Raw genomic sequence first — 17989 nt, forward strand, 5'->3', positions numbered from 1 at the left:
GCAGAAATTGGTTCATCAGAAGTTTTCACTTCTGGGCAATTTCAGCACATCAAAACCTCCATGGTCCCAATACCCCCAACTTTAAATCAAGATTTTTGACATTACCAGATACTGGAATTATTCTGTGACTCCAGACCCTCAGCAGACTGGATAAGGATGACTGATTTCCTTCCTGAAAGGACATTTTGGATTTTTTTTTTAAAACAACCTGGTAGATTCAAATTTAGTGATAATGAACTATCTAATTCACTAGCTGTGGTGGGATTTGAATGTTTCCAGTTATTTTACTGGATTAGTAATCCACTCTAAATTCATAGGGTGTTTTGCCCATACCTTTTAAGGTGGTGAGCTGCCACCTTGAACTGCTCCAGTCTCTGTTGTAAGGTACACCCACAGTGCCTAATGGGAGTTCCAGAGCTTCAACCCAGCAACACTGAAGGAACACTGAACTATATATCAAAATTGGGATGGTGCATGGCTTGGAGGGGAATTTTCAGGTGGTGGTGTTCCCATGGCTGTAAAATTCCACCCCCTGTTGGGGTAAAGTCAGAAAATGCAACAAGCTGTTCAAAACCCATTGGCTTCATTTGACTGGAAGATCCTGCAACAGGAGGGGCTGTAAAAGTTTTTGGCTCTTGTATTGAGACAAGATCTTAACATTGCCCTATTCACTAGGGGTAAGGAAAGTAAGAACTAATCTCAGTCAGACTGCTGGTACACTGATTAAATTCAGTAGTTCCAGTAGCAGCAGAGCATATCAAGATATAATTGCCTAGTGGTTATCATCTCCCTTTACTCCTCCTGTGTGCTGTCTCTTTCCAGTCTTAGTCCATTCCAAGCTGGCCTTTTATTGAACTTGTGTCTCCTTGTATATTTTTCAGTTTTATGATCACTGTGGCAGGGGGTGGGGGGGGTGGTGTGGCACAGAGCATCAAGAACAAGAGTGTACAGATTTAGGTAATTGCTTTTGCCAATGGAGATGAGAAACTTTTTCCTATGACATATGGTTTGGAATGCACCATCAGTTTGCTGGAGGCAAATTCCAGAGTGAATTGGATTATTCTATGAAAAGAGAGAATGTGTGCAGGATTCTGGGGAGAAGGTGGGGAAGTGCCACTATGTGAATTGCTCATTTGAAGAGGTGGCAGATACAGCATAGGAGACCATTCAGCCTGCTGTAACAACTGTGATAATGGTTGCAGCCATAATAGCTGTCCCTCAAACCAAAGGCATTAGCTATAGCTACTTAAACTAATTGGTTTAGACCAGTGATTTTTTTTTTTTGTGAAATCATTAAATTGCAGCTAAGGTTAGCTTTTTATTCCTATAATAAAAATGCTCTTAGGAATGACCACCTCCAAATGAGAATCTAACCATCTTCCTCCTTGACATTCGATGGCATTATCATTGCTGAATTCCTTCAATAACAACACCCTGGGGGTTACAACTGACTAGAAACTGAACTGGACCAGCCTTGTACTATCTCTACAAAAGCAGGTCAGAGGCTGGAAATTCTGTGGCAAGTAACTCACCTTTTATGGGTCGTCTAACTGTATAGAGACATTTGCTGAGTGAGAAGGTAATGATCCCTGTAAGGACCAACAACTTAGATATGAATTTCCCAGTGTCCAAAGCAAAGAATCTCAACAGGATTTCATATTTTTAGATTTTAATGTAGCAACCAAACAAAAATCATTAGCTAAACATTATTTGGTAAAAACTAATACACTAAGCTACAGAAAAGTTAATTCCCCCTGTAACATATTCCATTCCAGTAGAAATGTGGTGTTTAAAGTCCCAAGCTCTCCCTAGCTTCAACTGGCGAGGCAGAGAGAAGCAATCGTGTGAATCTTGACTATCCTTCAAAACAAAATCCCTTCAATCAACCTTCTGAGCATGATTGGATAGTCTTTAACTCTCCACAAGCTTCAGCTCTGCAAACTGGCAATCTGTCCTCATTGGCACTCTGCTTGGAGGTTAACCCAAAAACAGTCTTTTTCTAGTGCCTGCCATGATGGCACCTGTCTTGGGTCATCTTCCCCAAGTCTGTGTCTGAGTCTGTATACAGTAAGGCCAGCTACTTCCTCCTTTGTGTCCCACTGTTAAAATTTGCACCTGACTTTCGAACTTCAGTCTCCATAATCCGATCGTATGGACTTGTCTCTGCACAGATTTTGTGGGAGGTCTCCAAACTACTCCAATTTACCTTGAATTAAAGAGTTTAAAACACAACTGTCTTATACAGCCTAGTGTTGATAAGGTATGTACCTGTAATATTTCACTGGGTAAATCTATTCCAAGTAAAGACTGGCTCTGGTTCCTTTCTTCACCACTGGCTAGCAGGATTTTAACACTCTAGACTCTTAAAGCCTCCATCAGCTTACCTGGATTAGAACAGCTCGAACAACACTCTTCAAGCTCAATCCAAGATCAAGCAGAGCACTTAACTGGCACCTCATCCATCGCCATAAACATTTTCTCCTGCCTGCGCTCCCCAACCCAATGTGTTTACTGTCTACAGCAAGTTGGTTTCTTCAACAGCACCTTCCAAACCTGTGACTTGTGCCAACTAGAAGGGCAAGGACAGTGGGTGCTATGGGAAAAGTATGACCTCCAAATTCCCCTCAAGTCACAATCCACCTTGACTTGAAAAATAAAATCACCATTGCTGGGTCAAAATCCTAAAACACTCAATCTAACTCCAGTGTGGAAGTACCCTCACTGAACAGAGTACAGTGGTTCAAGGAGCAGCTCACCACTACCTTCTTCAAGGGAATTTAGGGATGGGCCACAAATGCTGGCCTTGCTGGCTACGCTCACAGTGGCAGCAACCTTTCTCTGCTTATTGCCTGCTCCTAGATCCAGCTGTCAGGTTCTCCTCCTTCAACTTTGTCACACCCTGTTCTCCCACATAAACCTGGGGTCACAAGCCCATTTTTTGCTCCACACCCCCAAGTCTCAGATTCTCATGCCCCTTTTTCTCCCCACACAGGTGCCCAAGGACAGTGTGTAAATTTTCAGGTACTGCCCTTCTGAGCCAGTCCTCCAGGAGGAACCCAAGTAACCCACTCACCCTCTTTGCTGTGCTTCTTGCTGGGCCCTGTAAGAGCAGCTTACCCTCATGCTATACCCACCAGCACGCTACTTCTTCCGAGCTGGAATAGTATTTGGCCCCAGTGCTCATCAGAGCTGGCTGGCTGGTAGCAGTTTCACTGTGAAAGGCAAAACTAGGCTTCCTCTTCAGCTATCCAGGATTCCCAATGTCTCCGCTACTGTGGATTTCATCACGAGGCACTGGATAAGATGCAAAAAAGAAATTTATTAGGATGATACCAGAACTGAGAGGTTGTTCTTATCAGGAAAGATTGAACACGCTGGGGCTCTTTTCTCTAGAAAAGAGAAGACAGACTGTGGGTTGACCAGATAGAGGTCTTCAAGATTAGTTGTTAAGGTCAACAAGGAGAAGATGTTTCCTCTTGCAGGAGTGACCAGATCTAGGAGTTGTAAATACTATTTGTTTTGTTCTTGGGAGACAGGTGACACTGATGTAGTTTCATTTATTGTCCATCCAAAGAAGGTGGTGCAGTTGCTCCCAGAGTAGTGTTTGGTCAGCATCCCCCAGGGTATTGTTTGAGAGGTAATGAAATTGTATAAGGGAGTTGCTAATAAACCCAAGAGGGAATTCAGGAGAAACATCTTTACTCAGACTGGTTAGAATGTTGAGCTCACTACCACAAGGAGTAGTTGAGGTGAATAATTGAGATACATTCAAGGGGAAGCTAGATAAGGAGATGGTGTCATAATGGGCTAATGCTCTGGGGACATGTGTTCAAATCCCACCACAGCAGCTGGTAGAATTTAAAATCAAATAAATCTGGAATATAAAAGCTAATCTCAGTAATGTTCACCATGAAACTATCATTGACCCATCTGGTTCACTAATCCCCTTTAGGGAAGGAAATCTGCCATCCTTACCTGGTCTGGCCTACATGCAACTCCAGATGCACAGCAATGTGGTTGACTCTTAACTGCCCTCTGAAATGGCCATTAAAGCCACTCAGTTCAATGGCAATTAGGGATGGGCAACAAATGGTGGCCTTGCCAGTGATGCCCACATCCCATGAAATAATTTTAAGAAAGGAGGAAGGTATAGAAGAATTTATTGATGACGTTAGATGAGCAGGGATGGGAGGAGCATAAACACCAGCATAGAGCAGTAGGCTGAATGCAAACACTTCAAACCTGAGAGAAAAACAGAAATTGCTGGGAACACTCAGCAACACTGGCAGTAGGTGAATCTTTGATTCTTTCAGTTGTACAAACTGCACATGTGCAGTTGTGTAAAGTGTGGAGCCCAACACATCAGTGCAAAAGTTAAGGCTGAAGCATTCGCAACAATCTTCAGCCAGAAGTGCCCAGTGGATGATCCATCCACCAGAGGTCCCCAGCATCACACTTGCTAGTCTTCAGCCAATTCGATTCACTCCACATGATATCAAGAAATGGCTGAAGGCACTGGATACTGCAAAGGCTATGGGCGCTGACAATATTCCAGCAATAGTACTGAAGACCTGTGCTCCAGAACTTGCCGTGCCCCTAGCCATGCAGTTCCAGTACAGCTACAACATTGGCATCTACCCGGCAATGTGGAAAATTGTCCAGGTATGTCCTGTACACAAAAAGCAGGACAATTACTGCCCCATCAGTCTACTCTCGGTCATCAGTAAAGTAATGGAAGGGGTCATCAACAGTGCCATCAAGTGGCACTTGCTTAGCAATATCCTGCTCATTGGCACACAGTTTGGGTTCTGCCAGGGTCACTCAGTTTCTCACCTCACTATAGCCTTGGTTCAAACATGGACAAAAGAGCTGAGCTCCAGAGGTGAGGTGAGAGTGACTGCCCTCGACATCAAGGCAGCATTTAACCGAATGTAACATCAGGGAACCCGAGCCAAACTGGAGTCAATGGGAATCAGGTGGAAAACTCTCCGCTGGTTGGAGTTATACCTAGCACAAAGGAAGGTGGTTGTTGGAGGTCAATCATCTCAGTTCCAGAACATCACTGTTGGAGTTCCTCAGGGTAGTGTCCTAGGACCAACCAGCTTCAGCGGCTTCATCAATGACCTTCCTTCCATCATAAGGTCAGAAGTGGGGATGTTTGTTGATGATTCAATGTTCAGCACTATTTGTGACTCCTCGGATAATGAAGCAGTCCATGTCCAAATGCAGCATGACCTGGACAATATCCTAGCTTGGGCTGACAAGTGGCAAGTAACATTTGCGCCACACAAATGCCAGGCAATGACCATCTCCAACAAGAGAGAAACTAACCATCGCCCTTTGACATTCAATGGCATTACCATTGCTGAATTCCCTACGATCAACATCCTGGGGGTTACCATTGACCAGAAACTAGTCAAAGTCCTGGAACTCCCTCCTTAACAGCACTGTGGGTGTACCTACACCACAGGGATTTCAGTGGTTTAAGAAGGCAGCTCACCACTACCTTCTCAAGGGCAATTAGAGATGGGCAATAAATGCTGGCCTAGTCAGCAATGCCCACATCCCGTAAATTAATAAAAAGAAAGTTCCTCCCTCCCATTTGCTGATTTACCTAAGCAAGATAACAGCTAAGAAGAAATTAATGGTACTAAAGGGTGACAAATCTCAAGAACCAAGTAGTTTCCATCTCATGAGATTAAACAAAGTAGATGAGAGCAAAGCAGCTGTCGTAACTATAATCTTCCAAAATGCTCTCGATTCGGAGACTATTCCTTTACTTTGGAAAATTGCACATGTCACTGTCATTTCACAAAGGTGACAGAGGGAAACCTGGAAATTATACACCTAACATCTGTTGTCGGGAAATGGTTGGAGTTGAGAACTAAGGATAACGGGACTAACACCTTGAAGATTTTCAGTTGATCAGAGAGAACCAGCATGGATTTGTAAAGGGCAGGTCACACGTGACTAACCAGTTGGAAGTTTTTGTAAGGTGCCTGAAGTTGTGGATGGGGAGAATATCTAATGGAAGTTATTCTTATGGACTTCCAGAAGGCATCGATAAATTCCCTCACAAAAGATTGTTAGCTAAAGTTGAAGCTCATGGAATTGAGGGCAAATTATTAACTCGGTTAGGAAATTGGCTGAGTGGAAGGAGACAGAGTAGGGATAATGGGCAGCCATTCTAATTAGCAGGATGTGCCTCGTGGTGCCCTGCAAGTATCTATGCTGGGGTCTCAACTTTTCACAATATGCATTAACAACTTAGTTGTTGGGAATAGGAAGCCACGTATCCAAATTTGCTGGTGTCACAAAGATAGGTGACATTGTAAACAGTGTAGATGGAAATGAAAAATTACAAAGAGATATGAATGGATTAAGTAAATGGTCAAAAGCTGTGGCAAATGGATTTCACTGTAGTCAAATGTGGGACACAAAAAGGATAGAACAGGACACTTTCTAAATGGTGAAAACCTACAAACTGTGGAGGTCCAAAGAGACTTGGGGTCCAGGTACAAAGGTCATTAAAACATCATGAGCAGGTACAGAAAATAATCAAAAATGTTACTGGGATGCTGGCCTTTATATCCAGGGGAATGGTATTCAAGGTGCAGAGGTAATGCTTCAAATATACAAAGCCTTGGTTAGGCCGTACCTGGAGTACCGTGAGCAGTACTGGGCAACACACCTTGGGAAGAATATATTCGTCCTTGTAGGAAGTGCAGCACAGACTTGTTAGAATGGTGCCTGGAATTGAATAAATTAGGGAGTCAAGGGTTATAGTGGGGGGAAGCAGGGTGGGTGGGGGCTGAATAGGAAGGTGGAGTTGAGACCACAATAACATCAGCCATGATCTTATCAAATGACAAAGCAGAATCCAAAGGTTAGGAATATAGGACTTAGGAGCAGGAGTAGGCGATTCAACCCTTTGACCCTGCTGTGTGATTCTATAAGATCATGGCTGATCTGGTTGCGGTCTCAACTCCAGCTCCCTGTCTGCCCCGCCATAACCATTAACTCTTTTGTCAATCAAAGATCTATCTAACTCTGCTTTGAATAAATTCAATGACCCAGCCTCCACTGATCTCTGGGAAGAGAATTCCAAAGACTAATGATCCTCTGAACAAAAGAAAAATCCTAACCTCCATCTTAAAAGCCCTTATTCTGAAAATGTATCCCTTAGTTCTAGCCTTCCCTGAAGAGGAAACATCCTCCCAGTATCCATCCAATCAATCCCCTCAGGATCTTCTATGTTTCAGTAAGGTCACCTCTCATTCTTTTAAACTCCAATGAATACAGGCCCAACCTATTCAATCTTCCTTCATAAGATAAGCTCCTCACCCCAGCAATTAATCGAGTGAACTTTTTCAGAGCTGCTTCAAATGCAATTATATGTTTCTTCAAATAAGGAGACCAAAACTGTACACATTATTCCAGACATGGTCTCATCAAGGACCTGTACAGCTGCAGTAAAACTTCACTACTTTTATATTCCATTCCCCTTGAAATAAATCACATAATTGTTACAGCGCAGCATGAGGCCATTCGGCCCATTGTATGTGTACTGGCCTCTCGACACAGGGCCATCTGTCATTTGTTTCTATGTTGTGCTTTCACAGAGCGCTGACCCTTGCTCTGCTATTAACACATTCTGCTCTCTTATCTTTATGCCACAATCAACACCTTCCTTACTCTTCACCATGACCATTAACACTCCCATTGCCTTGTGTCCATGACATCTTTGTCAATCTCTCCTTAGCTGTCACCTATCCCTCACCTTCTATCTCATTCCACTTGCTCCACCCCGTCTTTAATAATATAATATCCATCATATTTCTACTTCTCTTTATCTCTGACGAAGAGTCATACGGACTCAAAACATTAACTCTGTTTCTCTCTTCACAGACGCTACCAGACCTGCTGAGTTTTTCCAGTATTTTCTGTGATTAAATGTGTTCCTGGAGGTTTCATCACATGACTTTTCCCCACACAGCAGCCATTAGTCGGCCAACACATCCATCTTTGTGACGTACTGCCTTTCTACGTCAATGAAAGGAAAAAGGCTCATTACCCAAATGGATGAGGCTTGACTCTCAGCCAAACAGCCTTTTACCCCCAGTTTCAATATTTTTAATATCTGGTATAGAGAAATGTTGAAAGAAAATTTAAAAAGAACTGTCCCTTTTATGATTTGTCTCCGGATTTGCACAGCAGTGTCTTGGAGATTGATCTTCAATTTCTGGAGACTCCAGGCCAATCCTGGAGGGTTGGCAACCCTATCCTAGAGTAGCGCACTATAGGGAGATGGTGGTGCCATTATACATCTGTCTATATTTTGCTTTCATATCCAAGGAGGCTCCAAGTATAACTGTCTATAGTGGAACAGACTTGAGTGCCTGGGGGTCAGTTGCTAAAGTGTCATTTGGAGCAGGAATCCGGGCTGACGGGTCGGGCTTATTAAACATGCTGAATACCTTCCCAGGTAACCTGTGGGACAGGGAGCCGCCCCAATGGGATTGGCCCCCAGTTCCCGGCTATAAAACGGGCTGGTGTGCGGGGATGTGATTATCCTGGTTCAGTAACCGAGATGGGACGTTGGGTATTTTGTTGGTCTCTCTGCTTCTTAGCTGGGTCTTTACTCCCAGCCCAGCCGTTACTTCTCGGGGATGATGTTTGTGTCCCAGAGCCAGGCTGGAGATTTGAGTGCGGACGCCCCGGGATCAGCAGCAGTGAGTGTACCAGTCAGGGTTGCTGCTTTGACCCGCAGAGCCCCAATGACCATCCCTGTTTCTACAGCCTGAGAAACAGCCCAGGTAACAAACCCCCTCACGATTCTAGGGGGAAATACTAGGCGAGAGAGGAGAAAATCTAACAGCTGACTAGATTGAGTGGATTGTGGTTTCCATAATGAAACCAATTGTTCCTCGGGTGCGGGGGAGGGGTGGAATTCTTTTACTGGGTGAAAAGAATCTTGAGCATGATGAAAAAATGGTAACTTTGTAGAACGTCTGCAAAGATTACGAATGAGTGACCCTATACTAATGCTGAAGTATTTATCCCTTTAGTGGAATCCTAATGGGAAATTTTAGCCCATGATGGCAGTAAATAGCAAACCTGTGAATTTTTCCCTCCAATTTTTGGAGTGTAGGTCACATTTACTCAGTCATGCTGCTTGTAATAGTCTATAGATTTCCAAATAGTGAGGTGTGGAAGAACAAATCTGAAGGGAAACCACAAGTTTGCAACCATGCAGATATTGGGGGATTTTAACATTACACTCTACACCAAACAATATCTGGACAATTAATAAAGGAGAGGGATTTCTGAACTGTCTTCAGGAGCACTACTGTGATCAGTGTTCCTGGCCAAAATAGAGAGGTGTTGCTGGATCTGGGGCTGGAAAAAGAGCTGGGCCAATTGGGCAGTTTCTCTGGGGAGCATCTGGGTAAGACTGATCATTGCATCACAGGGTTTAGATTAATAATGACAAATGAGGAACATTCTAATACAGAACTTCAAAATTGGAATAGAGCGCACTTCAATGCAGTGAGGAAGGATGGAACTATAGACTGACAGGAGAATTTAACAGAACAATGGGTGATCTTTAAGGATGAGATGCTTCAGGTGTATGCCAAGTGCATTCCAAAAACAGTGAAAGGTAAGGGAGCCAAAATCTGCTGCTTGGATGTTGGGGATTAGAGGGTGTATGATGCACGTTGGGTGACCTTTCCTTTTGTTATTTAAAAACAAAAGTCACATACAATAGGTTGAGGTGAAGAGGAGAATGAGATTAGAAAAGGCATTGACTGCCATTCTATCCTCAATGTAAAAGGAGCTCTGATCTTCTACCAGCAGGTAAATGGTAAGAGTAATGCCTCTATATGTTTAGGAGGTGCAGAGCAAGGCTAGAATACCTGAACACAAATACAAGGTACTCACTATTAAAGAAGAGGAATCTCTTTGAATATTGGTAGAAGTGGAGGCAGTGGACAGTATGGAAATTGAAAGGGAGAAGGTACTGGAAAGGTTGGTTACGCTTAGGGTGTTAAATCACCCAGTCAGATGGCTTGCGTTGCAGGTTGTTAAAGGAAATGGAGGCGGAGACAGATTATGGTAAACCCTTTCACTTTTGATTCCCCTAAATCTGGGTAGATGTTGCAGGATTGGAATGTGATGCCCTTATTCTGTAAGTCTGAGTCACTACATGACAATTAAAGTAACAACATCATTTAATTTTTTCTTGATTAAAGATTTCAAAACCTTAACAGATGCTTGGTGAGGCTAGAAATTAAGGGGAAATGGCCTTTTTGGTGTAAAAAGGCAGTTTGTGTTTGAGGGAGTGTAGTGAATGCTGACCATAGATTTTAAGAAAGCATTTGACAAAAGGCTGGTTAATGAAGAATAGGATCTTCTGGAAGAAGTCAGCAGAATGGGCAGAGAAGTGGCAGATGGAATTTTAAGGGAAGTGGTGCATTTTGGCAGAAGGAATAGGGAGAGGCAATTCTGAAGTGTGCAGGGACTTGGGGAAGGGGGTGCATGTGAATCTATTGTTGAGGATGACAGGGTGTAGAGTAATATGTAAAGTACATGGGATCTTGTGCTTTTGTGCTCTAAAGCAGGTAAGTTGTGATGAACCTTAACAAATCTCTGGCTGGGCCACAACTAGTCCAGTTTTGGGGAGCGTGTGAAGGCTCTTAACGGTGCAGAGGTGACTTAACCAAGATTCCAGAGTTGGTGTTGGAAAAGCTAAGCCTCATGGAGAAAAAGGTATTGTGTGGATTTCAGGTGTACAAGATTATGATGGGCCCAGATAAGGTAGACCAGAGGGCTGGTCCCATTAACTGATAACTAAGGACTAGGGGCATAGACTTAGGATCCTGGCCAAGGGAATGTGAGGAAGTTTTTATTTTTAAGAGCAAGTGATAGTGCCCTGGAAGCCTGCCTGTAAGGGTGGTGGACGCAGCAAATACTATTGGTTTTAGAAGAAAATTGAATGGGCACTAGGGGATCAAGCTGGGGAGTGGGACTAACTGCACCATGGGAAGCTGGCATGGACCTGATGAGCTGAATGGTCTCCTGTGCTGTAAGTGACTCTTATGACCTTGTGACTCTTCAGTTAAAATGAAGTTAGTTTGTAGAGCTGGTAATGTTCCATACAGAAAAGTCTATGGTACTTCAAGGCACTATAGATCAGTTCAGTTGTGTCACTGCATTTAGAGGACTAGATGAGCTATTTGTGGCTCTGACTGAATCCTCCGATGACCTGAGGCCCCTAACCACCAATAGGAGCAGTGGAAATGAATTTTCATTCCTTTTTGCAGTGTGCACAGCAGATGGTCAGTTCATCATAGTGATCTCCAAGAATCTGACCCGTCCTGCCCTCAACCTGTCGTCTCTGTATGTGAAAGATGGACAAGAAGCTGAGTGCAGGCCTAAACTAACCACTGGGCAACTTGTGGCCTTCTGCTTTCCAATCATCTCTTGTGGCTCAAGCAAGTGGGTGAGTATTGAAGGGCCAAGCATTTTCTCAGTAAATGAGGCAGCTTCCTATTAAACTGTGTCCTCATTACAGGAGGGAAATAGAACCTTGGTGTATGAAACGGCTGTCTTGGGGAAGAGGATGATTCAGACTGGGAAGCTGGGCTCAATAACCTGGGACAGCACCTTCCGGTAGGAGGATGGTGGGAGATGTTAGTAAGGGGTGGGGAGGGTCTGATAATGCATGAAGCTCAACTACTTCTGTTTCTGTGCAGCCTGAATGTTCAGTGCAAGTAGAAGGGTTGGGGGTGGTTGGGGCGGGGGGAGGTGCAGGAAACAGGCTTGCAGGTCAATGTCACAGTTTACACTGTTTCTCCTCCACCTCCTGCTTCTGAAGATGGGATTTTGAAACTGGAACTGCAAATGACAAAAGGTAGAGCTGTCCTGGGTAATGGTGAATGGAAGCACTGGGAATGTATCCATACAGGGAGTGACTAGTCCTTGTGTTTGCCTTTCAGGTGGTAACTACAGATCCTGGTATGTAGATAGTGACTCCCCCATTCAGCATGTTCTTCAGGACCCAGTGTTTTTGGAGGTTCGTGTCCTGGATCGCACTGACCCAATGATTGTCCTGAGTTTGTGTGACTGCTGGGCAACTCCTGTCCCAGCCCCAAACCATGAGGTGCAATGGAGTCTACTGGTGGATGGGTAAGGAGTATGAATGGAAAGACTAATGTTCGAAGTTCATAGTAATAATGGACAAGGATCAAACTTGTCCTAAGTCTGATAAGCAATGTGATAAGACTGCTTCCTACCCCAATCACTAGGGAGAGTCAAAACCCAGGGCCTAGGAAAATTGAATCTAGTCTAGGAGGCCAAATGAGCCACTTGGCCAAGTGGTAAAGCAACTTGCCTTCTAACTGATGGAACCTTCACCCATCAGGAACTAGTGTCATGTCTTGATTTGCAGAGTCAGCACCCATTGCACCAGCCAGTGGTGTATTCCAGAATATCTACTTCTTGGCAAAATGGGAGAAGCGTGCTGTCTATTCTACTTTCATATGTCCTCTTGCAATCAGACATCCTACAGCCCTTTATTGAAACAAGGCTACACACTTCAGGAATGAATAATCACTGATCAATGAGTGTGGCTAAGCTTCTTTAAATTGAGTATCGTACAGAGCTCTTAATAGGTTGTACCCCTAAAAGTGGTTCTAGTACTCTAGACAGTAACCATTGTTAATGATAGGTATCCCTTTTGTGTTGAATAATTTCAGTAATAGAATGGAATTCATTTTGTTTTGGCTCCAGTTTATCTCCATTAGTCTTGAACATTGCTGTCCTTCAGTATTAACCCACTACACTGGGAGAGCCAAATGGGTAACCCAGCTTTAGAACAATGGAGGAAACTATTTGGAAACATTTCATGAAAGAATGGGCTCTACTCTGGAGCCCTTGTTACCAATGCCCAAAACTGCTATTTAGAGGTGCTATCAATAGATCAGGTACCTGTTCCTGGCTCACTGACTGACTGAACCCTCATGTTACAGGTGTCCTTATGAGGGTGATGACTATCAGACTCTCCTACACCCATTGGATGTGTTTTCTGGCCTCACATTCCCAACTCATCACAAGCGGTTTGAAGTGAAGACTTTTTGTTTTCTTGGATGGAGAGTCTGAGCAGCCTCTCTCTGAACAGGTAACCAAATTGAATGAAGTCAACCAATTGCTCCCTTATTGGCTAATGGCTCCTTTTGTATAACAGCCTGGTTCATCTATCTAGACAGAGCTCTCTTTAAATTAACTCCTTGCCTTTTAGGTTTACCTGCATTGTAGTGCTGATGTTTGCTCTCCTTCTGCTTAGGATGACTGCACACCCAAATGTGGCCCAAGTGAGTTCCTTGTTTTAATCTCTTACTGAATCAGGATTACCTCAGCCTCCTTAAAGCCAAGCTTCCCTTTGAAGGGAATAGTGTCTTGTGATTGGGGTTTCTCTTTGATCCCCCACAGTGTGAACAGATCCTCCAATGGGAAGAGCCTTTCTATGAATGGGTGCTCCAGCTCTTTGGAAACTCTGGAGCCTGACTGCATCCCTCTTGATGGCCACTTGTTGCAAACATAGTCCTGGTCAGCACAAAGCACAGGTGCCACTAACCTCAAGATCCTAGTTGAAGATCCAGCAATCTGTAGTGATGAATATTATTCCACTGCATGCTAAAGGATGTCGTGTTCTTAATGGAATCCCAACATGGAGCTGTGGTGTCATCAATATATAAGCAAGCTCAACTTTCAATTATATGCTTTAGAACAAAGACCAGAACAGTGAAGTTTGATATTTCAGCTTCTATATTCAATCAACAAGCCTTTAACAATCCAGAATCTTCAGGGCAAGTTTGTTCAGCAGTTATTCCTCAGCATTACACCCCTTGAAGCTGAACTATAGTTTCTAATAGCTATGATGTTGGGAAAGCTCTCACCAGAATGAGTTAATTGTGTTCATTGCTTATTCAGAGCAGTGTGGCAGGACAGTGAACGATGTGGTGGCTTCTTTCATCTGCAGTTGTGCTCAGATTGAGGGGTAAACACTTGTTGTCAAAGTGTGCAAATTGCAAGCCTTGAGTAGAAGTAGGCAATTTGTTCATCCTTGCTTAGATACTCAAGAATCACATGCTGCTTGCTAGTTCTCCCTCTTGGGAGATTGGTGTCTGAATTGGCTCAGAACTGTACTAACTTCTCTCTTTCCAATAGAGAGACGCAGGAGTACCAGTGACCATGAGGGAATATTAGTGAGTGCTCCTGGTCCTATCATTTTCCTGGAAGACCATCATCTTTCTTCAGAACTGCATGAAGCAAATGGTAAGTAGAGCCTTTTCACTAGGTCACCTGTGAACTCTCTCTCAGATATAATGTCTTCTAATTTCCCAATAGGTGCTGCTGAGTCTCCTTCTTGGGCTCTACAAGGAGCAGCTGTTGGCTTCATGATGGTGTCTCTGTCCCTGCTGGTGGTGATGGCTGCTGTGTATATGAAGAGACCAAAAGCTGTTGCTTCTCAATGGAATGGAATTGAACTGTAGATCCTGAATAAAAAAGAACCAAAGACAAATGTGCCTTGAGGTGTTTGTGATTGATGAAATATGGAGTAGCAAGGGTCAACTAAACAAGTGGTGTTGAATGGAATCTCCCTGATGGGAAGGACATGGTGGAAACTGAAGCTAAACTGTCAGACATAGCAGCTAATCTAACCTACAGTATCTAGTTTTTAGCTGGCTAAAGGTACTTTAAATAGTTAAGCATCATGTCAGTTCTTCAAAGCAACTTTCAAAGCCTGAATATGCACAAGTAATATGTTTTGGTGTTTGTTTTTTTTTGGACAATACACCTGAGTTTTAGGGAAGAATTCATGTGACTTTCTCCAAGTGTCGCACCCAGTAGAATCATTTAGACATGCTGCAGCATCTAGTGCTTGAGGAATGCTCTCTACAGGAGTGAATCGACTTCCAGGGATGAAGAATAGCTAATTATGCAAATTATACACAACTCTGCCCCTCCATCTGGTCTCTAACTAGAAAACACTGTCTTTTCAGTATTTACTTTGAGTTGCTTTTACTTAATTGATCAAGGCTGTGTAGGGATGATCAGTGTAGATGGTCTAGTGCATGTGAGTTTGTGGAGAGTATTGTGAACCCAGGTAATCTGGATCTTGGAGCCTTCAGCTCAGTGTTTGAGCCAGCCTTGGGTACAAACATTGCAGGGCATCAGGGGAAGTTACCTGAATGCTTTGAGAGAGGCTATAACACTGAATCCTACAACACTGGCAGGCTGATGACCTTCAATGCCAACTATTTGAACAAGCTAAGACAATTTGTACCACTTTTCCATGTGTTGAAGAATATCTTTAACCTCAAAAACCACTAACACGTTTTAGTTTTGTTTGCAATCTGAAAACCCAGGTATTTTCTAAAAGAATGGAGTTGCAAGGTTCATAGTTTAAAGCACATTTTATCACAAATCAGAGAACCTGAAGCCTTTAACAAAACTAGGCTAACTTAAACAGTTAAGATACTAAAAATACAATGAACAGTCACTTGTACTAATGTCTTAACCCCTGCTACACCAGTTTGACTTACACCCGCAACAACTAGGGCTAATATCAGAAACTTTTAAACCTCACCATTTTAAAAGGGGTGAGGTTTTCCAGGCCCATCCTCTTTTGCAAGGTTGTCCCATCAAATCTCCTATCACATGGCTGTGAATTCCCTGCATATCTCTAGCATAAGTGTAACCACTGTGGGTCTGAACTCTCAGTTCTAGTTTACCTCTGGCCTTGTTTTGCTCACTCACTCACACAGGAATCCTTCAGTTAACAGTTTTAATATGTTAGCCAACACAAGATTTTGACTGAATGCTGTATGGAAGATATATCCTGCACCAAGCTTGTTTCTAAAAACCCTGTTTGAAACAACCACATCTAGGAGCCTACTTACTCCTATAATTGTGGTGACACTTGCTCTATTTATCTCCCAGGTTTATCTCCCTGTTCACAATCATTTGCTGGAAGCAATGTCCTTTACCAGAGTCCCTTTCTGACAACCGACTTCTGAAAAGGGTCACGGCTCAAATGTAAAATAGTTTTTTCCTGGAAACAAACACACATGGGCCTTCACAGGCAGGAAGGTGAGTGTGAGCCAGGCAGGCACAGGGACCTCTGATGCAACACTGCAGGTGCTTTGCTGTTCAATCAACAGGTACAAAATTCTTGCTGTATGCATGTATTTAAAAACAACATGGTAATAGAAAAGCTGTCTGTGGTACAGGAGGCTATTCAAGTGGAGGTGTTAAAAGAAATGTAAATATAGTCAAATGACAGATACTGTCCTCTACAAGCACAACAAGCTGCATTGCCTGCTTCTTACCAGGATTCACTCTGTGGGGAAACAGGTTTTGCCTCACCAATGGTGACAGTCTGGGGAAAGGGAGAGCTGTTGAACAGGTTCAACTCAAAACAGGCGCAGTCTCAATCAATGGGTAGGAATCAGAGAGTGTTCCAATTAAATCTGGAGTCAGGCAGGGCTGTCCTCTCTTCCCTGTCCTGTTTGTGTGTTGCATAGAACCCTTTGCTGAGGCCATCAGGAAGGATCTGGGCATAAGTGGAGTGACAATCCCATGCAGTGGAGGCACTCAGGTCAAAGCCTCCCTGTACATGGGCGATGTCGCCGTCTTCTGCTCAGATCCGTTGTTGGTGTGCAAACTGATCAACATCTGTGAGCATTTTGAACTGGCCTCGGGAGCCAAGGTAAATTGTGGGAAGAGCGAGGCCATGTTCTTTGGGAACTGGGCTGACCGATCCTTTGTCCCCTTCACCGTCAGGTCAGACGGCCTGAATGTGCTAGGGATATGGTTCAGAGGGACTGGGGCATGCATTAGAAACTGGAAGGAGCGAGTGTGGAAAGGTGTGGAAAGAAAACTGGGCATGTAGGAGCAACGCTCCCTCTCCATTGCGGGTAAGAACCTAGTCATCAGGCATGAGGCACTCTCGCTGTTGCTGTACGTGGCGCAGGTTTGGCCCATTCCACACTCCTGCACGATGGCAATCACCTGAACCATCTATTGCTTTATCTGGAGGTTGAAAATGGATCGTGTCCACAGGGAAGCGATGTACAAGCCTCTAGATAAAGGGGGAAAAAACGTGCCAAACATCGCCCTCATCCTGATGGCCACCTTTGTGTGCGGCTGCATCAAGCTGTGCGTAGATCCTCAGTACGCAAACACCAAGTGTCACTACGTGCTGAGGTTCTACCTGTCCCCGGTGTTGCGAAGGATGGGTCTGGTCACGCTGCCGCGGAACGCTCCAAGTAGTTGGACCGTGCCGTACCACCTATCCCTCGTGGAAAAATTTATGCAGAGAAACACCTTTGACCACAAGTCCATCAGGCAGTGGTCGGCACGTAACGTCTTAGAGGCCCTGCAGGAAAAGGAGAGGGTGGATCCTGTGGGATGGTTCCCCGAGCAGACTGTCAAAGTCATTTGGCAGAATGCCTCATCGCTGGAGCTTTCCAACAAGCACCAAGATGTAGCTTGGCTGGTGGTGAGAAAGGCCCTCCCCGTCAGGTCCTTCCAACATACCAGGAGTCTCACCCCCTCTGCACGTTGCCCTTGAGGTGGCTGTGGTGGGGAAGAGGCTGTTGTTCACATCCTTGTGGAATGTACCTATGCAAAGAAGGTTTGGAGAGAGATGCAGTGGTTTTTGTTGAGGTTCATCCCGAGCAGTTCTGTGACACAGGACTCTGTGCTCTACGGGCTGTTCCCAGGGACACACACCGAGACAAACATCAGCTGCAGCTGGAGGATCATCAACTCGGTGAAAGACACTCTTTGGTCTGTCCGAAACTTGTTGGTCTTCCAGTGCAAAGAGTTGTCCCCAACCAAGTGTTGCAGACTGGCACATTCCAAATTCCAGGACTACATGCTGAGGGACGCACTAAAGCTTGGGGCAGCCACTGCTAAGGCC

General features: G+C 44.2%; 1 protein-coding gene across 1 annotated transcript; it reads left to right on the forward strand.

The window, feature by feature from the left end:
• Positions 1 to 9618: 9618 nt before the first annotated feature.
• On the forward strand, positions 9619 to 13174 carry LOC144688299 (zona pellucida sperm-binding protein 4-like). Its single transcript, XM_078554730.1, has 4 exons — positions 9619 to 9661; positions 11325 to 11495; positions 12000 to 12189; positions 13032 to 13174. The coding sequence occupies exons 1-4, from the start codon at positions 9619 to 9621 to the stop codon at positions 13159 to 13161; spliced, it is 534 nt and encodes a 177-aa protein (XP_078410856.1). The 3' UTR covers positions 13162 to 13174.
• Positions 13175 to 17989: the final 4815 nt, after the last annotated feature.

The sequence above is a fragment of the Cetorhinus maximus genome, chromosome 13 (genome assembly GCF_964194155.1).
Source record: "Cetorhinus maximus chromosome 13, sCetMax3.hap1.1, whole genome shotgun sequence".
In the NCBI taxonomy this organism is placed as follows: domain Eukaryota; kingdom Metazoa; phylum Chordata; class Chondrichthyes; order Lamniformes; family Cetorhinidae; genus Cetorhinus; species Cetorhinus maximus.

Excerpts from the sequence above, each read along its gene's own strand:
- LOC144688299 (XM_078554730.1), top strand. The coding sequence starts at position 9,619 with ATGCTTCAGGTGTATGCCAAGTGCATTCCAAAAACAGTGAAAG. Across the intron at positions 9,662-11,324 it reads CATTCCAAAAACAGTGAAAG|TGTGCACAGCAGATGGTCAG; the intron begins GTAAGGGAGCCA and ends TCCTTTTTGCAG. Across the intron at positions 12,190-13,031 it reads TGGAGTCTACTGGTGGATGG|GTGTCCTTATGAGGGTGATG; the intron begins GTAAGGAGTATG and ends CTCATGTTACAG.